Source organism: Epinephelus lanceolatus, chromosome 4, assembly GCF_041903045.1.
Source record: "Epinephelus lanceolatus isolate andai-2023 chromosome 4, ASM4190304v1, whole genome shotgun sequence".
NCBI classification, from domain to species: Eukaryota; Metazoa; Chordata; class Actinopteri; order Perciformes; family Serranidae; genus Epinephelus; species Epinephelus lanceolatus.
In genome coordinates, this window is record NC_135737.1 from 3,339,556 (window position 1) to 3,357,379 (window position 17,824).

At 41.3% G+C, this 17,824-nt stretch overlaps 1 protein-coding gene across 1 annotated transcript in view; it reads left to right on the plus strand.

Annotated features, from left to right (window-relative positions):
- The window catches only part of appbp2 (amyloid beta precursor protein (cytoplasmic tail) binding protein 2), a 48,825-nt gene that overhangs the window by 26,235 nt on the left and 4,766 nt on the right, over positions 1-17,824 (plus strand). The window contains exons 5-12 of the mRNA XM_078166854.1: positions 4,011-4,179; positions 4,378-4,467; positions 4,630-4,697; positions 4,786-4,895; positions 5,019-5,139; positions 5,607-5,692; positions 8,668-8,858; positions 10,932-11,097. Coding sequence (XP_078022980.1) covers positions 4,011-4,179; positions 4,378-4,467; positions 4,630-4,697; positions 4,786-4,895; positions 5,019-5,139; positions 5,607-5,692; positions 8,668-8,858; positions 10,932-11,097 — 1,001 coding nt within the window. The remainder of the gene's footprint in view (positions 1-4,010; positions 4,180-4,377; positions 4,468-4,629; positions 4,698-4,785; positions 4,896-5,018; positions 5,140-5,606; positions 5,693-8,667; positions 8,859-10,931; positions 11,098-17,824) is intronic.

Genomic DNA, 17,824 nt, shown 5'->3' on the forward strand with positions numbered 1-17,824 from the left:
CCATGACATAACAGTACCTCCACCATGCTTCACTGATGAGGTGGTGTGCTTTGGATCATGAGCAGTTCCTTCCCTTCTTCCTTCTCTTGTCTTCCCATCATTCTGGTAGTTGATCTTTGTTTTATCTGTCCATAGTATGCTGTTCCACAACTGTACAGGCTTTTTAGATGGTTTTTGACAAACTCTAATCTGGCCTTCCATTTTTAAGGCTAACCAATGCTTTGCATCTTGTGATAAACCCTCTGTATTTATTCTAGTGAAGTCTTGTCTTGCTGACAAGAGCAGCAGGATGAAAGCTGAAGTGTTTGGGGCACCATTACCTGCTCAGATTCAACCAAATGCTTCAAAACTCATTGGACGATGCTTCACAGTGCAGATGGACATTGACCTGAAGCATACTGCAAAAGCAACCAAAGACATTTTTAAGGCAAAGAAGTGGAATGTTCTGCAATGGCCAAGTCATATCATCTGACCTGAATCCAATTGAGCATGCGTTTCTCTTGCTGAAGCCAAAACTGAGGGCAAAACACCCAAAACACAAGCAGGAAGTGCAGACGGCTGCAGTAAAGGGCTGGCAGAGCATCACCAGGGAAGAAACCCAGCATCTGATGATGCCTATGTGTCCAACACTTCAGGCAGTCATTGACTGTAAAGGATTTGCAACCAAGTATTAAAACTGACTGTTTAATTGATGATTATGTTAGTTTGTCCAAATACTTATGAGCCCTTAAAGTTGGGGGACTGTGTGAAGAAATGGTTGTAATTCCTACACAGTTCATACTACATTTTTGAAAAAAGCCTTAAATGAAAGCTGAGAGTCTGCACTTTAAGCAGGTATTCATTGTTTCATTTAAAACCCATTGTGGTGGTGTACAGAGCCAAAGTGACGACAACTGTATCATTGTCCAAATAATTATGGACCTGACTGTATTTAGAAGAGGGTCAATCAATAAATCATGGAACTCTTTGTAGAATTCATCAAAAAAATCCATCCGGGCCTGGAGCTTTACCAGATTGTAACCCTTTAATAGCATCAAGGACTTCCTTCTTAGATATAGGAGATTGGAGAGATGTTTTCTGGTCAACAGATAAACTAGGAAAATTAAGTGAAGAGAAAAAAGTATCCATTTTTTTCAGTTGCATCAGTTTGTAGTCCAGATTTGTACAAATTTTCATAGAAAGTTTTAAATGTGTTGTTAATGGTTTTGGTGTCGAAAGCCTGTTTACCCAGGCTGTCTATAACTCAAGAAATAATTTGGGAATCTGCTTTTTTCTTCGTCAGATATGACAAATATCTCCCTACTTTATCTCCATGTTCGTACATTTTTTGTCTAGCAAGTCTGATTTTACCTTCTGCATCTTTTGTTAATAGCAAGTTCAAGGTGCATCTAAGTGCAGAAATCTCTTTAAGCGTCTGTACAGATGAGTTTTTAACATATTCTTTCTCAGCATGTTTCAGTTTGGACTCTAAGATTTTTCTTTGTTCATCCTGCCTTCGCCTCTTAGAGGACATATAAGATATAATAATACCTCTTGAAAAAGCTTTAGATGTTTCCCACAGCAACGAGGGGTCATTGGTGGAAGCTGAGTTAACAGATAGAAAAGACTGAAATTCCTCTCTAAAATAAGATATGAATTTATGGTCTGTTAGGATAGAAGGATTGAACTTCCAGTGTCTAGTTTGGTTGACTGGGTTCCTTAAAATATAGTGTACGGACACAGCAGCATGGTCAGAAATAACTATATTTCCTATAGAACTAGAGATAACTGACTGCAGCATAATTCTTGGAAGGAAGAAATAATCAATCCTAGTATAGGACTTGTAAACATTTGAAAAAAAAAGTATATTCTTTCTCAGCCACGTGTTGGGCTCTCCATACATCTATGTAATCTAGGTCCTCACAAAGTGCTGAGACAGTTTTAGCTTGAGGTGAAAGAGATGATTTTCCAGGTGGAGATTTATCCATAATGGGATTTAAATGACAATTAAAATCTCCTCCAATAAACGTGTTTCTAATATTAAGATCTATCACTTTAGAGAAAGAAGTAGTCAGGAGATCACTTGGGTATCCAGGTGGGTTGTAGATATTCATTATAGCAATTTCTTCCCCGTAAAGTATGCCTCTCACTATCACATAACAACCTGCTGTGTCTTTTGTACAATCTAGAAGTTTGAATGGTAAATTTCTCTGGATTAAGATGGCCACACCTCTACTCCTTGAAGTAAAAGATGAAAAATAAACCTGTCCAAAACCTCCTTGTTGTAATTTCAAGTGTTCACTGTCATTTAAGTGTGTTTCTTGCAACAGTGCTATGTCAACACATTCCCTTTTAAGGTAAGTTAGGATCTTTTTCCGTTTGACAGGTGTGTGAACACCGTTCACATTCCAAGTGCATAGCTTCAAAGCTGACATAGTTACTGACTATGAAATAAAATAATGCCTGAACACATATCGCCTGTAAAATAATCTGTTAACAGAGTGAGCCAAATGGAACCAGAACATAACACTATAACGGTTATAACAAAAAAAACAAAAAACAGTGCACCTAAAGCACACCTTGCCTAACATTGGCATAAAATGTAAACGCTGTCCTTCTCCTAAACTTAGGGGAGCTCGAGTGAAAGGGTTCTCTAGCAACAAAAGAAAGCTATCTATCCGGGAGGTCGGGAGGTATTGCTTATAATGTGCCTGCAAAGCTAACAGTCTCAGCGCTCCAGATAAAGCGCAATGTATATCCATTGTCTAACTGTAACACAAAGTAAAAGTCCGACTAATCCGCTGCTCAGCATGAAAAACTTACAGAGTAATGTTCACACATCGTTACGGAGGGTCTCCCTCAGTGACTGGACGTACTTCTCCACCGCGGCTGGGTCGTGAAACACCTTGGAGGATCCGCGACAGGTGACTCTCAGAGACGCAGGGTAGATTTGCCTGTAGTCAGCGCCGAGTGCTCTCAGCTGTTTCTTCACTCCATCGTATCCCTTTCTCCTGCGGAGAACGGATGCGGAGAAGTCCTGAAATATCATCACTGTCGCGTCTTCATATTTCAGCGCTTGATTTTTCCGTCCCATCTCCCACGCCGCATTCATTACACGCTGTTTATCTTGATAGTTATGGAACCTAACCAGCACCGGCCGTGGTCTCTGAGTGGAGGGGGGCTTTGGGGCCAGTGAGCGGTGTGCTCTCTCCAACTTCACTCGACCCGACTTCGTTTCCATGTGAAGGATTTCAGGGAGCCAGGTCTCGAAGAACTGAGTCGGGTCTTCTCCCTCAGCCTCTTCTGAAAGTCTGACGATACGGATGTTTTTACGTCGCCCCCTGTTCTCCAGGTCGTCAGCCCGCTCACTTAATTCACACACCATCTTTTCTAGCGCTTTCATTTTTCCGTCGACCGGGTCTGTGGTATCCTCCAGCGCCGAAATCCTCTGTTCGGCTTCAGTTATGCGCTTATCGTGGCTGTCGAGCTCCTCCCGATGTATTTTTAAGAGCTCTGACAGTGGGCTTAGCTTTTCGTCGATAACTCTGGAGATGTTGGCTGTAATTTCATCCACGGCTTCACGAAGTGCCAGTAAGCTAGCATCTGCTCCGGTATCGGCTATGGTGCTAGCTCCAGCGTGGGCACCGCCCGCCTGTTGGCTATGCTCAGCATCGTCAACAGCTTGATTTTTCTTGCGTGGCATGGTGTCAGACTGTCTCAGAAAATAACTGTCAATGTTCATGTTAGGCTAATGAACCATTAAGAGGTTGGAGTGCTATTTTTGCAGGGTTAAATGGGAAAAATTAGCGAGTTAGCACACCAGCTCTCCCGAACGTGACCCTCTCTCACGCCGCCATCTTGAAAACCCATATGTGCACGTTTTGATGATGTCAGTTGTAAAATAGACTATATCACTGTATATATAACTGTGTGTTTGCTGTGTTATAATGTGATTTATATCTACGTCCAGTCAATAACTGAGATACACCCACCTGAGATTGTTATTAAGTTTTCCTCTGTTGTCTACACAGGCTGCTTCATGTCCGCAATGGCAATTGTAAGTACCATTTGGGGGAGGAGACTTTCAAGCTTGCTCAGTCTTACATGGACAAACTAGCCAAACATGGCCACCAGGCCAACAAGGCAGCATTGTACGGCGAGCTTTGTGCCTTGCTCTTCGCCAAAAGTCACTATGATGAGGTATGTATGTCTTATCACCAGTGACTGAGAAAATGATATTATTTCTGTCACATATTATAGACAACAATGGCAAGTGCTAGTTTTAATTAAATGAATTATTAAGTTAGTCTGGTTAACAGCACTGCAGAGTGGTTGAGAATACTCCAGATAGACATGGATTAAGTTTGGAACCCAAATCTTTTTTTCTCCATTTTCCAGGCATACAGGTGGTGTATAGAGGCTATGAAAGAAATTACTCCAGGGCTGCCTGTCAAAGTAGTGGTTGATGTCCTCCGGCAAGCCTCTAAGGTTAACTATGTTTGTTTATATTACAAGATTTTATTGTGTTATTATTGGAGGTACAGTGTCTTTGTAGAATGTATCCACAGAAAAGTAATCTGTCAGGCCCAGGAGGAAAATCCCATTGATCTGACATGATTGTGTGGGGTTTGACTTGTGTTTCCACTGCAGGCCTGCGTGGTAAAGAGAGAATTCAGAAAAGCAGAGCAGCTGATCAAACATGCAGTGTTTCTTGCAAGGTAATCTCCTGTGTCTTTTAAAGAGTCAACATTATTTTTGTCCCTTATGTTATTGAAGAATTATGATTAAATGTTTTGTGCCTTACAGAGAACATTTTGGACACAAGCATCCCAAGTACTCCGACACGCTGCTAGATTATGGATTTTACTTATTAAATGTAGACAACATATGCCAATCCGTTGCTATTTACCAGGCAAGTGCAGTGATGGGCAACAGAAGTGTGCCCATGTTTTCTATGTCCTCATTTTCATAAAAAAACAGTTTGATGTATTATCTGTATATAATTAAAAGTCCATTCTGTCTGTACAAATTCCAGACAGCGCTAGACATCCGGCAGTCTGTGTTCGGGGGCAAGAATATTCATGTTGCCACAGCCCATGAAGACCTGGCCTACTCCTCATATGTACACCAGTATAGCTCTGGGAAATTTGACAATGCTCTGTGAGTACAGTGAATCTTACAAACCTATTTAAAAATTTTAAATCTTACTAGACCAGCCAGCTAATCACATTAGACATAAGCTCCCTTGTAAATTTAGCACAAGACCATGATTCATACACCAGTCTGCTCTGACATTCACTGTACTGTGATTTTTGTAATGTGTGGCTGTATGCTTTGGAAGTGTGCCATGTCATATATTAAAAAGCATTGATCATTTTCAACAAAGTGATATATGATGGCAAAGATAACAGTTTTTCAACTGATCCAGTGACACTCCTTGCTGTATACAAAGGCCCTGATTCAAACTTGGGCAGTGCTTTGACCTCTCTAACCCTGATGTGAGCTTCAAAACAACTTTCCTCAGGGGAAACACTTGACTTTCTTGGAAATGTTTATGCTGAATAAAATACACTTTCCAGCCAAGTCTGAGTTGCATGTTACGGTCAGCTGTTGTGTTTGTCCCTCAGATTCCATGCAGAACGTGCCATAGACATCATAACACACATTCTGCCTGAGGACCATCTGCTGCTGGCCTCCTCCAAGAGAGTCAAAGGTAAGGCAAGTTCCCTGGAAATGCTGGACTTCTGCCCACTGTGTGTAAGTGAGGAAAATGAGGCAGGCACTTTATTTTAAAACAACGATAATTTGATTTTCCAGAAGAAAGGTCATTATTTCATGTATATGGCCAGTGATGTACATCCATCTGTGGTAGGAGCAAATATCTTTACTTTAGTCTTAAGTTTTCCCGTGTGGTATCATACAGTTGCACTATGCGTTTTGACATTGTGGTGTTGACTTGGAATTTTATATCATGGTTCCAGTTCCATCTTAAGATCCTGAAACCCCTCTCCCAAAACAATACCAATAGGCAGGATATCCTTGCATATAAATCTTGCTATCTTAGCTGTGATGGCATTTTTACGAGCTTGTGGCAAGGGGCCTGCTGAAGTTGAGCAGGTTGTATAGTAGGCAGTCAGCCTCACCTGGTGCCAGTTTTCCACATTTTCATAGCAAACAGCAACACTCCTAGCTTAAACGTAGTTTACTGATAGGTCAAGGGCGCTATGGTCAAGAGCGTGGGCACACAGCAGGTCAGGCTGATGGTCAGATGGCTTAAAAATTGCAAATAATTGATCCGTTGCGTGTTACAAACAAGTAATAACAGTTTGAAAGTTAACTAAGTTGGACCGAATGGTTGAATTTATATATTTAAGCAATATCACACAAGAGGGAGTGATGTTGTACTGTGATATCGTCACGGCTGTGATTCGGTCGTAGGCACGAGGCCGCAGACCAGTTAAATAAGCAAGGCTGATTAAGAAATGTTGAAAAATGAGGACAAAATAGATAATTTAAGCATTTTATTTGTCTTCCGCCAACAAAAATAGTTCCCTCAGGACTCCGCTGTCACCGTTGCTATGTAACGCAGACATGGTGCGCCAGGCACTTAACTCTTTATACAAATTTATCTGCATGTTTCCATTAATTGTGCAGCCGGTGAAATAAGTCTCTGGTGACTGCATGGTGGACTGTCGCTTCACAGGCACAGCCGACTCTGCCTTCTGATCTGACAGTATGTTGCTTTTCTCCAAGTCATTGAGCTCCGCTGATGAAACACTGACAAACCTGCATGTGTGCTCAGATGGATTCAGCTTCTCCTCTCCCTCATCTTCCTCTGATGACCGTTCATAGTTCAATTCAAAACTTATTTTAGGAAATAAATCCATATTTTTGGCTGTTTGACAGTGGGTGAATTAATTAGCCTACAACGCAACTGCTGACCTAACCTACACTAACCGTCAGTTTTGATTTGATTGTTGATTGCAATCAGCTGTGAGGCGGAGTGATACATACACAGTGAAATAACCGTGATGTTGTACTCCAATATCATCATGGTTTTACTGTCTCTCGACCAATCAGATTGCAGGGCCGGAACTAACTGTTGTGTAATCTTTATTAGGTACACCTGGGTATATATGTACTCACTCACACTCACCAATCACTTTGGCTGAACAAGTGTACCTAATAATCATGTGGCAGCAACGCAGTGCATCTAGGCATGTAGACATGGTCAAGATGACCTGCTGAAGTTCATCAGAATGGGGAAGAAAGGTGACTTAATTGACTTTGAACGTGGCATGTTTGTTGGTGCCAGATGGGCTGGTCTGTGTATTTCAGAAACCGCTGAGCCACTGGAATTTTCACGCACAACCATCTCTAGGATTTACAGAGGATGGTCCAAAAAAGAGAAAATATCTAGTGAGCTGCAGTTAACGGCTTGTTGATGCCAGAGATCAGAGGAGAATGGCCAGACTGGTTGAAGATAAAAGAAAGGCAACAGTAACTCAAATAATCACTTATTACAACCAAGGTTTGCAGAAGACCATCTCTGAATGAACAACAAGTCGATCCTTGAAGCAGATGGGCTACAGCAGCAGAAGACCACACAGGGTGCCACTCCTGTCAGCTAAGAACAGGAAACTAAGGCTACAGTTTGCACTGACTGATAGCAGGGTCAGAATTTGAAGTAAACAACATGAAAGCATGGATCCATCCTGCCTTTTATCAATGGTTCAGGCCAGTGGTGGTGGTGTAATGGTATGGGGAATATTTTCTTGGCACACTTTGGGCCTCTTAGTACAAACTGAGCATCATTTAAATGCCACAGCATTACCTGAGTATTGTTGCTGACTGTGTCCATCCCTTTATTACCACAGTGTACCCATCTTCTGATGGCTATTTCCATCAGGATAATGCGCCATGTCACAAAGCAGAAGGGAGAGAGACTCTGCACCGTAAGGCTCTGGGATAACATTATTTTCTCACTTCTGCTTGAAAGTGGTGAATTTACAGCTCATGGGTACTTAAAACTGTAAATAAAAATGTCTTGTCGGGAACAAACATTGTTGCATATTATCCCATCCAAATGAATGCTGATGCCACACTGAATGTTCCGCTGAGCCTGTTAACACTTAAAAACTTTGTGTGGGGAAAAAAAGAAAAAGAAAAATCAAATATTTCAATTAAACGGCTGAATCTGATTCAACTGTCAAAATTCTAAGTCAGGTGCAGCCGTAATATAGAGTATATTTAGTTCCTTTTTATCTTTAAACAGGTGTTACCATAACTTCCTTTGTGGAAGTAATTCCATAAATGAATGGAAAACAAAACAGTAGAACTGTTGCTGTTGTTTACAAACTAAAGAAATGAGAGATCATTTTAGTTTTTACTGAATATTTGAAGAAGCACTATTAGGGTGACATGTAAGCTGTGTCACTTATTTTGTTGCAATTCTGTTTTCCTAAATGAATATTTTTTTCACTAATTTGTTATATCCTCAAGAACATCGTTATTGCAAAAATACCCCGAAATATCCTGATGGTATCTCTCACCCCTAAGTGATGGTAAATCCTAGCTATTTTGGTAAATGTCAATTTTGCTAGCCAAAAATGTCATGGCTCTGTGGCTCCACTGTTAAATCCAGGGCAGAAGTCTAATACGTGCTTCATCATCATTTCTGTTCCTCAGCTCTGATTTTGGAGGAAATTGCCATTGACTGTCACAATAAAGAGACAGAAGAGCGCCTTCTTCAAGAGGCACATGACCTTCATCTTTCCTCACTGCAGCTGGCCAAGAAGGCCTTCGGAGAGTTCAACGTCCAGACAGCCAAACACTATGGCAACCTAGGAAGACTCTACCAGTCCATGAGGAAGTTCAAGGTGTGTGTGTGGGTGTGCGTGTGTGGTGACTGGAATAATGATGTATTAATTAAGGTAACATGAAACTAAAGAAGTGGAAATAGCTCAGAGCTTTGTTCCAGTTGTGGCTCGGCATATGAAGCAAAATAATTTTAATCAGATTTTTATTGCAAGGACCTGACAGCACTATCACAGCACACTATACTTGTAGCTCAAACATTAACTGTACAATGGCTTGCTATGTTAATGCCACATTTTCAAAATCAACCAATAAGTCCAACATACAAGTTGAAAAAAAAAAATCAAACTATGTAACGTTGTAAAGTGACATCAGGAAACCAGGGAACACATCAATTTTCTACAAGCTAGCAAAGTAAACAGTTTGTGAATGATATGTGGCTGGGAATACATATAGAGTTATCAGGCTGATAAGTGACCTCTGGTTGAAGGACCGGTTCACAGTTTCTTGAGTCTGTTTTAAAACAGCTGTCAGGTGAAAACTGACTCAGTCTTCACTGGAATAAAAGCATCATCAAGGTCTTAAAGGAATACTTTGCTAGCAAAATGACCATTTGTATATCAGTTAGTCATGTCATGTTACTTGGAATTCAGAAAGGTATCTTTGTTTTTCTTGCATGCCTCCACGGAAAAAACATCAAATATACTGATTCTTTGATTGATTAGGGACCACATTTAACAACAGCAAAACTATAATCCAAGTCTCATTAATGCAGTCCAGTTTTAAACAGGCATCGTCACGTCGGTTCAAACAAAAAAATGGCGGCGTGCAGCAGCAGTGCTGTGCTATTGTGCTATGGCCTATTTAAGTGCTGGAATTTGTTATTTATGTGACAACATCTGAATGCAACATAGGCTCCGCTTCATTGACTGTGTGCACAGTGCCGGGCTGCGGGTTCGGACCGGGCTCGGTTATAATTGTCTCACTTGGGTCGTTTTCGGTCAGGAAAATGCAACCCAAACCGCGCTCTAGCGTGCTCACCTGTGTCTGTGTGTGTGTGTGTGTGTGTGTGTGTGTGTGTGTAAATGTTAATGTTAATGTTAAGAAATGTTTTGGTATTCATATTGTTTAAATTGCCTCAATCAAATAATGGAAAAATAAACGATAATCGAAAAAATAATCGAACAAAATAATCATTAAACTAATTGAAAAATTAATCGTTAGATTAGTCCATTAATCAAAAAAATAATCTCTAGCTTAATTGCTAGAAAAATAATCGTTTGGGGCAGCCCTACTTGGATTATACTGCATGAGTTGTATGAGAGTTTGTAAAGAGATGTTTTGATATAGTTTTGCCGTTGTTAAAGGTGGTCCCCAATGAATTAATAAATAAATAAATATGTATTCTGTTTTATGTAGAGGCATGCGAGGAAAAACAAAGTTTTTTCATGAATTCAGGGTTACACAGCATGACTAACTTATATACAAATGGTCATTTTATGGTTGAAGCATTTCCTTACAGCTTTCCTGCCCAACTTTAAGGTGGATTTTGTCAACTTGACAGGAGGTGTACATCAGTGTATCAAACATGTCATTTTCTGTTAACAGTAGGTGGTGCTCTGACTGTAACTAAATAATGGCACATAGATGTCTTTAAGGCGGGACTCTTATCAAATGTGAAGTTGGGGGCAGATGTAATGATGCACAATTAAGTTAGAAACCACTTCCTGTTTTGCGACAAAGCTTGCAAATTCAACGCCCCGCTACTGCCATGCCGGTCGACAAAAATGACAGAAAGTTTCTAAATTTTAATTCTACAATGTATTACGATTGTAGCACCCAAGTTTAAAGTGGATTCAGTGAAATCTCCAGCAGTGCATCTGGAAATGGTTAAGAAAATTCCCTGAATATGAAAAGTGAATTCAAAATGGCCAACTTTCTGTTAGGTTTAGGGTGTGGCTAATCACTAGCAACTACAATACGTCCTCCCACCGTTTGGTGCTCTGGCCCTGAATTTTCTTTTTTATGCTTTGAGTTATTTTTGCTTTGATTGTGATCTATATCTTTGTCTTTGTGTGTGTGTGTGTGTGTGTGTGTGTGTGTGTGTGTGATTTAATGGGTGTCCATGTAATTAGGAGGCAGAGGAGATGCACGTCAAAGCCATCCAGATCAAAGAGCAGCTTCTGGGTCATGAGGACTATGAGGTGGCTCTGTCTGTAGGTCACCTGGCCTCCCTCTACAACTATGACATGAACCAGTATGAAGACGCAGAGAGACTCTACCTACGCTCCATCGCTATTGGTCAGACACAGGGATGGGATGAATGGCTCACTCCTGCTATACAAGACTTTTATCTTTGTCAGGTTTTCTTCAAAGAACAACAAACAACTTTACACCCCTTTTTATATGGAGTATTAGGATATTTTAGGTATTTTTGTCCATACGAGGATCTTGTGCTATAGAAATTCTAACTTAGTTTTTCCAGTGGATTACTGAATAAGTAGGGTAGTAACATGTTTTGATCCGGTCCTATGAACTCAACCTGCTTCAGAGCAGGTTAGCCATTCACCATAGGGTACTATGGTGATTTACCCTGGTTAAAAGTAGGGCTGTGCGGTATACCGGTTCGTATCGAAAACTGGTATTTATTTTCGTTATGATATGAATTTTTCATATACTGCAATACCGGTGAATAGCCCAAACAACGTCCGTAACGTGTGTGGCGGGAAAGTGTTTCAGCTGGGACCCATTTCACCGCTGCACACCACAGGCATGCTAGAGCCGACGAGAGTGAGAGTATAGAGAAAAGTTCAGAAGCAAGAATGGCTGCCAGAGAGAGTCCTGAAAGCGAAGCAAATGTACACTTTGCTGAAGAAGAACATGATGACCCAGAAGAACTCAAACTAAAGAGAGCAGTGTTTCCCATATATGCAACTAGCAGCGGTGCACCACCGCTGCTGAAATATGACTGTTAAGTTGGACCATGCTACATGCCTCCACCAAGTTTTGTGAAAATCGGTTGGACAGTTTTCACATAATCCTCATCCAAAAATGAATGGAAGTGAATGGGCGGCCATGTGTGGGCAGCCCGTGGACAAGCCCCCTGAGTTGGATCAACACCAAAATTTAATGTATTCTAAGCTGGAATGTGTTACATCCCTCCACTGAATTTTGTGAAAATCAGTCAGGCAGCTTTTGTAGAATTCTGCTAACAAACTAATAAATTGGGCAGCATAGCTAAAAAAATTGTTCATTTTTGTGATAAAAGCGCCAAATTTGGTACATTTATAGCTTAATATACTGGAATAGAACACTTTGGTCATAACATAATGTTTGCCAACCATTGTTATCTCTGCGATTACAAATAACTTAATGAAGCTAAGCTCCAGAAGTTAACGTTAGCTTAACTAGAGCCCTCTGGACAACAGCTAACAATGATGTACGATCACCAAAGTACAAAACTAGAACAAAATAGGCTATTGAACTCCGAGCAAACAAGGTGACATGATGAACAACGCAGCTAGGAGCTAACGTTAGGCTAACTTTAGCTAACGTTAGCTAGATAACTTTATATTTGTTTCCAGCAAAGTGACAATATGTTGCCTCAAACACGATGTTGTCTTACCTTGAAACCGACATCCTTGTTAATCTTATTCACGTTGAGTTGATGTTGTGGTCTAACGTTACCACACAACTTTATCCAAAGGAGACACTTTTCTCTGTTGAGATGTGGTTTAAAGTGTAAAAAATACACCTCGTCGCCCAGCCTCTCAGGATACCTTGTGTCGGAGTTGCATGTACCCCATGCACACCGTTTGACCATTTTTAAACTTCAAATCTCTGAAAAAGCTCATAAAACCGAACAAAACTGACTTTCTGTAATGCATTTCAATGAACATCCAGGCAGAGAATGTCCGAGTGTATGGGAATGGCTATACGCACTGTGATTGGCTCATCGCGTTTGAGGGCGGGACTTAGCCATAGGTCAATTACACTGTAACAGTTTGAACATATGATATCTAACTTGTGCAGCCATCTGCAGCAATGTGGAACCTTAATAATAGAGCTGTTTTTACAACAAGGCCTTGAATATTATGAGAAAAGAAGAAAAAAAGGGGGGGGAAAACATTCATAGATCACAGTGTCACTGTCACTATAATCAGGAGGCCATGAAATTGGTAGAGGATTATTTAATACTCCTTTTCTTTTAATCTTCACGTTGAATACATACTTAGAATACATTACATTTTGGTGTTGATCCAACTCAGGGGGTGTGTCCACGGGCAGCCCACGCCATTCACCTCCATTCATTTTTTGGATGAGGATTACGTCAATTTTCACAAAACTTGGTGGAGGCATGTAGCATGGTCCAACTAAGAAGCCATTACATTTTGGAGTGGATCCAATTAACGGGACGGGTCCATGGGCAGGTAGGATTCAATTGCCTGCTCTGGCCACCAGGGGTGAGTTTCTGATGCCCCAATATCCAGATTTGTTCTTAATATATTTGTCAACAGATCTGCTAAATTTGGTGCTTTTATCACAAAAATGAACTATTTTATAGCTATGCCGCCCCACTATTGTCCTTTTATTAAACAAACTAAATAGCCTTATGTTATTTATCTTATTTACATGACGGCATGTCATTTCTGTCTCTACATGGTCGCGCGTTTACGATTCTCCTCTGCTCTCTGAATCGCGCACAGCGGCGTTTCGCCCCGACATACACACACACACACACACACACACACACACACACACACACACACACACACACACACACAAGAGCATGGCTCGGGCCACATTTTCCGCCCATACCGCGCAGCCCTAGTTAAAAGTGTAGCTAGGTATTGTTTACAAAATTACAGTACTAGTATCAATATCAGAACCTTTAAAGTGATACTGATACCAACAAAGTACTTTATTCAATACCCCTAAAGTGAACAGAGTGTCGAATAGTATAGCCATACTATTACCAGTTTATGGTGTGTTACTCAACTTTACCACACCATAAACTAAAAGGGTTGCAGTGTGAGCTCCACGCTAGGGGGTTATGGGAGCCCACACACACACACACACACACTGTGACGAGGCTTACTGTTAGCAATACACAGCTAATGTTACCAAATGGGTATTAATGAGTTTAACAACAGAGTCAAGGTGTTTCAGTGTCAATGTGATTATGTTGGGGCCATTTAACGGCTCGGTGTTGGATTTCAGCCACTGCTGCTGTGTTGAAGACATTGAACTGACTATTGGCCAGAAGAGGAGTGGCCTCGGAAAGAGCAGCAAGAGAAAGTTTGCTGCTTGACGCCGGATTTCCACTGGATGTGTGTCTGTTGTGGAACAGCAGCGCTGGTTATCCGCTGCGCGCTCTGCCGTCAGTACCCACTGGCTGCGTTTGCTGTGCGGAGCAGTGCAGCTCCGCCAGAAGACATCCCGGTGCACTGCCATAATTAATATCTCCTCGTCCATGGTGTCAACGGGGTGAAATGACGTCTGAAAACCTCTGACCTGTTGACTTCAGGCTTGCCTCTGCCCATTATGTAGTTTTCAATGTGTAGTGCAGGGAAGTATTATCCGCCGTGAACACTGTGTATTTTATTTTGAAAATTAACCAGATGTTTTATTTTATTTCTGTGCACGACTTCCTGCCCCGCACAATCTGCTCTGTGCTGAATTGCTGCGTTGTGCTCCGGCGTCTGGCAAAAATAGAAGTCCTGCGTATCTGTTGCGGAGGGCTCTGGAGTGCTGCATCTGAGTTGAGTCGTCACGGTATGGGATCAGACCCCTGACGCACTCAAAGTGCCTGTCCTTAATTATGCGTAATTTTAAGCCTTGATAAAATATAAATGGGTGAGACATATAAAAAGTCACCTTCTGTACAGTTGTCACAGACGAGGAAATTAACTGTAGAGACCAAACCATTTTTTTCTACCAGGCTGTAAACGTGGTTATATCTGCCCTAAAGTTGGGCATTTTACCATGGGAGTCAGGGGGGGTTGACTTACTTCCAGAGCCAGCTTTAAGTAGCTATTTAAGGAGCTGCATTTTTGTTTGTTTGTTTGTTTTTTAGATATTTTTTGGGGCATTTTTTGCCTTTAACCGACAAGAAAGCTAAGCGTGAAAGGGGGAGAGAGAGGGGGAATGACATGCAGCAAAGGGCCACAGGCTGGAGTCGAACCCGGGCCGTTGCGGCAACAGCCACAAAGCCACCAACGCCCCAGAGCTGCAGTTTTTGGCACTTTCGTGTTGACTTCATTTTTCAGACCTGGAGTTGCAGCTTGGTCAAAACCTAGTTCATGGTTGGACTGTGTATAAAACACTAGAGGCTATTTTATAGCCTCTAGTTTTATAGGCTATTATTTTGAAGCACAGGAAGCATTAACTCAGCCATGGACTAACAGACTTTCAGTGTCGCACTAATAGAGCTACAGTGCTGGACCTGCTGTTACAGTAAAGCAAAATGTGTAATGCAATTACATGTTAAAATGAAGAATAGTACACTTAGACACTCAGCAGAAGGGAGCTGCTTTCTCTGGAGCTTTACACACTGATGAAGCTCCTTTTTCCTCTTTCTAACACATCCCTCCCCTTTTCAGCTCCGGATGGTGATATACAGTACAGGCCAAAAGTTTGGACACACCTTCTCATTCAATGCGTTTTCTTTATTTTCATGACTATTTACATTGTAGATTCTCACTGAAGGCATCAAAACTATGAATGAACACATGTGGAGTTATGTACTTAACAACAAAAAGGTGAAATAACTGAAAACATGTTTTATATTCTAGTTTCTTCAAAATAGCCACCCTTTGCTCTGATTACTGCTTTGCACACTCTTGGCATTCTCTCCATGAGCTTCAAGAGGTAGTCACCTGAAATGGTTTTCAACAGTCTTGAAGGAGTTCCCAGAGGTGTTTAGCACTTGTTGGCCCCTTTGCCTTCACTCTGCGGTCCAGCTCACCGCAAACCATCTCGATTGGGTTCAGGTCCGGTGACTGTGGAGGCCAGGTCATCTGCCGCAGCACTCCATCACTCTCCTTCTTGGTCAAATAGCCCTTACACAGCCTGGAGGTGTGTTTGGGGTCATTGTCCTGTTGAAAAATAAATGATCGTCCAACTAAACGCAAACCGGATGGGATGGCATGTCGCTGCAGGATGCTGTGGTAGCCATGCTGGTTCAGTGTGCCTTCAATTTTGAATAAATCCCCAACAGTGTCACCAGCAAAACACCCCCACACCATCACACCTCCTCCTCCATGCTTCACAGTGGGAACCAGGCATGTGGAATCCATCCGTTCACCTTTTCTACGTCTCACAAAGACACGGCAGTTGGAACCAAAGATCTCAAATTTGGACTCATCAGACCAAAGCACAGATTTCCACTGGTCTAATGTCCATTCCTTGTGTTTCTTGGCCCAAACAAATCTCTTCTGCTTGTTGCCTCTCCTTAGCAGTGGTTTCCTAGCAGCTATTTGACCATGAAGGCCTGATTGGCGCAGTCTCCTCTTAACAGTTGTTCTAGAGATGGGTCTGCTGCTAGAACTCTGTGTGGGATTCATCTGGTCTCTGATCTGAGCTGCTGTTAACTTGCCATTTCTGAGGCTGGTGACTCGGATGAACTTATCCTCAGAAGCAGAGGTGACTCTTGGTCTTCCTTTCCTGGGTCGGTCCTCATGTGTGCCAGTTTGGTTGTAGCGCTTGATGGTTTTTGCGACTCCACTTGGGGACACATTTAAAGTTTTTGCAATTTTCCGGACTGACTGACCTTCATTTCTTAAAGTAATGATGGCCACTCGTTTTTCTTTAGTTAGCTGATTGGTTCTTGCCATAATATGAATTTTAACAGTTGTCCAATAGGGCTGTCGGCTGTGTATTAACCTGACTTCTGCACAACACAACTGATGGTCCCAACCCCATTGATAAAGCAAGAAATTCCACTAATTAACCCTGATAAGGCACATCTGTGAAGTGGAAACCATTTCAGGTGACTACCTCTTGAAGCTCATCGAGAGAATGCCAAGAGTGTGCAAAGCAGTAATCAGAGCAAAGGGTAGCTATTTTGAAGAAACTAGAATATAAAACATGTTTTCAGTTATTTCACCTTTTTTTGTTAAGTACATAACTCCACATGTGTTCATTCATAGTTTTGATGCCTTCAGTGAGAATCTACAATGTAAATAGTCATGAAAATAAAGAAAACTCATTGAATGAGAAGGTGTGTCCAAACTTTTGGCCTGTACTGTACGTCCCTACGTGACTGGTTGCAGTCCAGTCTAGTCCAATTGCACTGTTGACAGACTCCATAGCCATCGGCCTCTATCAGAGCCAAGTTTCTCCAATAACAATAGTTTGTTTAAAGTCCTATCAGTGCAGATTAATCAGCCAGACTGAAAAATCAGTCAACCTCTACTGGAGACGTTTCAGTCCTTCTTGGTACTAGGTTATTTTGGTCAGTACCTTGTAGGCCTGTCACGATAACAAATTTTGCTGGGCGATTAATTGCATCGAAAATAATTGCGATAAGCGATAATATTGCGTAATATTGTGCTTTTAAGACCATTTTTATTATTGTTGTAATTTTGCTGTTTTTAGACTATTTTTTAAACTTTATATAATGATAATAAATGCATATTGATGCAAGTACACCCTTTTAAAGAGAAATAAACATTTAACAAGATTATTGTTTTTAGAACAAACCTGGCATACCGGCTCGTCCAAATTACTGGGCTCACCTCTGTCATTTGGTTTAAATCCAAAATACTCCCTCACAAGGGCCGTGGCATTTGGTTTAGGAACAAGTTCCATGTCTTTCTCTTACACTAAACTTTTTTTTTCTACACCTCGCTAAATGTAGGCATTTTTTGCATTATGAATCGGTAAAGGTAAAAAAAAAAAAAAAAGAAAAAACTATGTATGACTCCCTGTAGAACAACTGTTGGGGCTGAGCACCACTTGAACTTCTCCTGTTTGTGTTGGGTTAGACAGCTGTTGATGCCAGTTGGGTTTTTTTTTGTGTTCATTC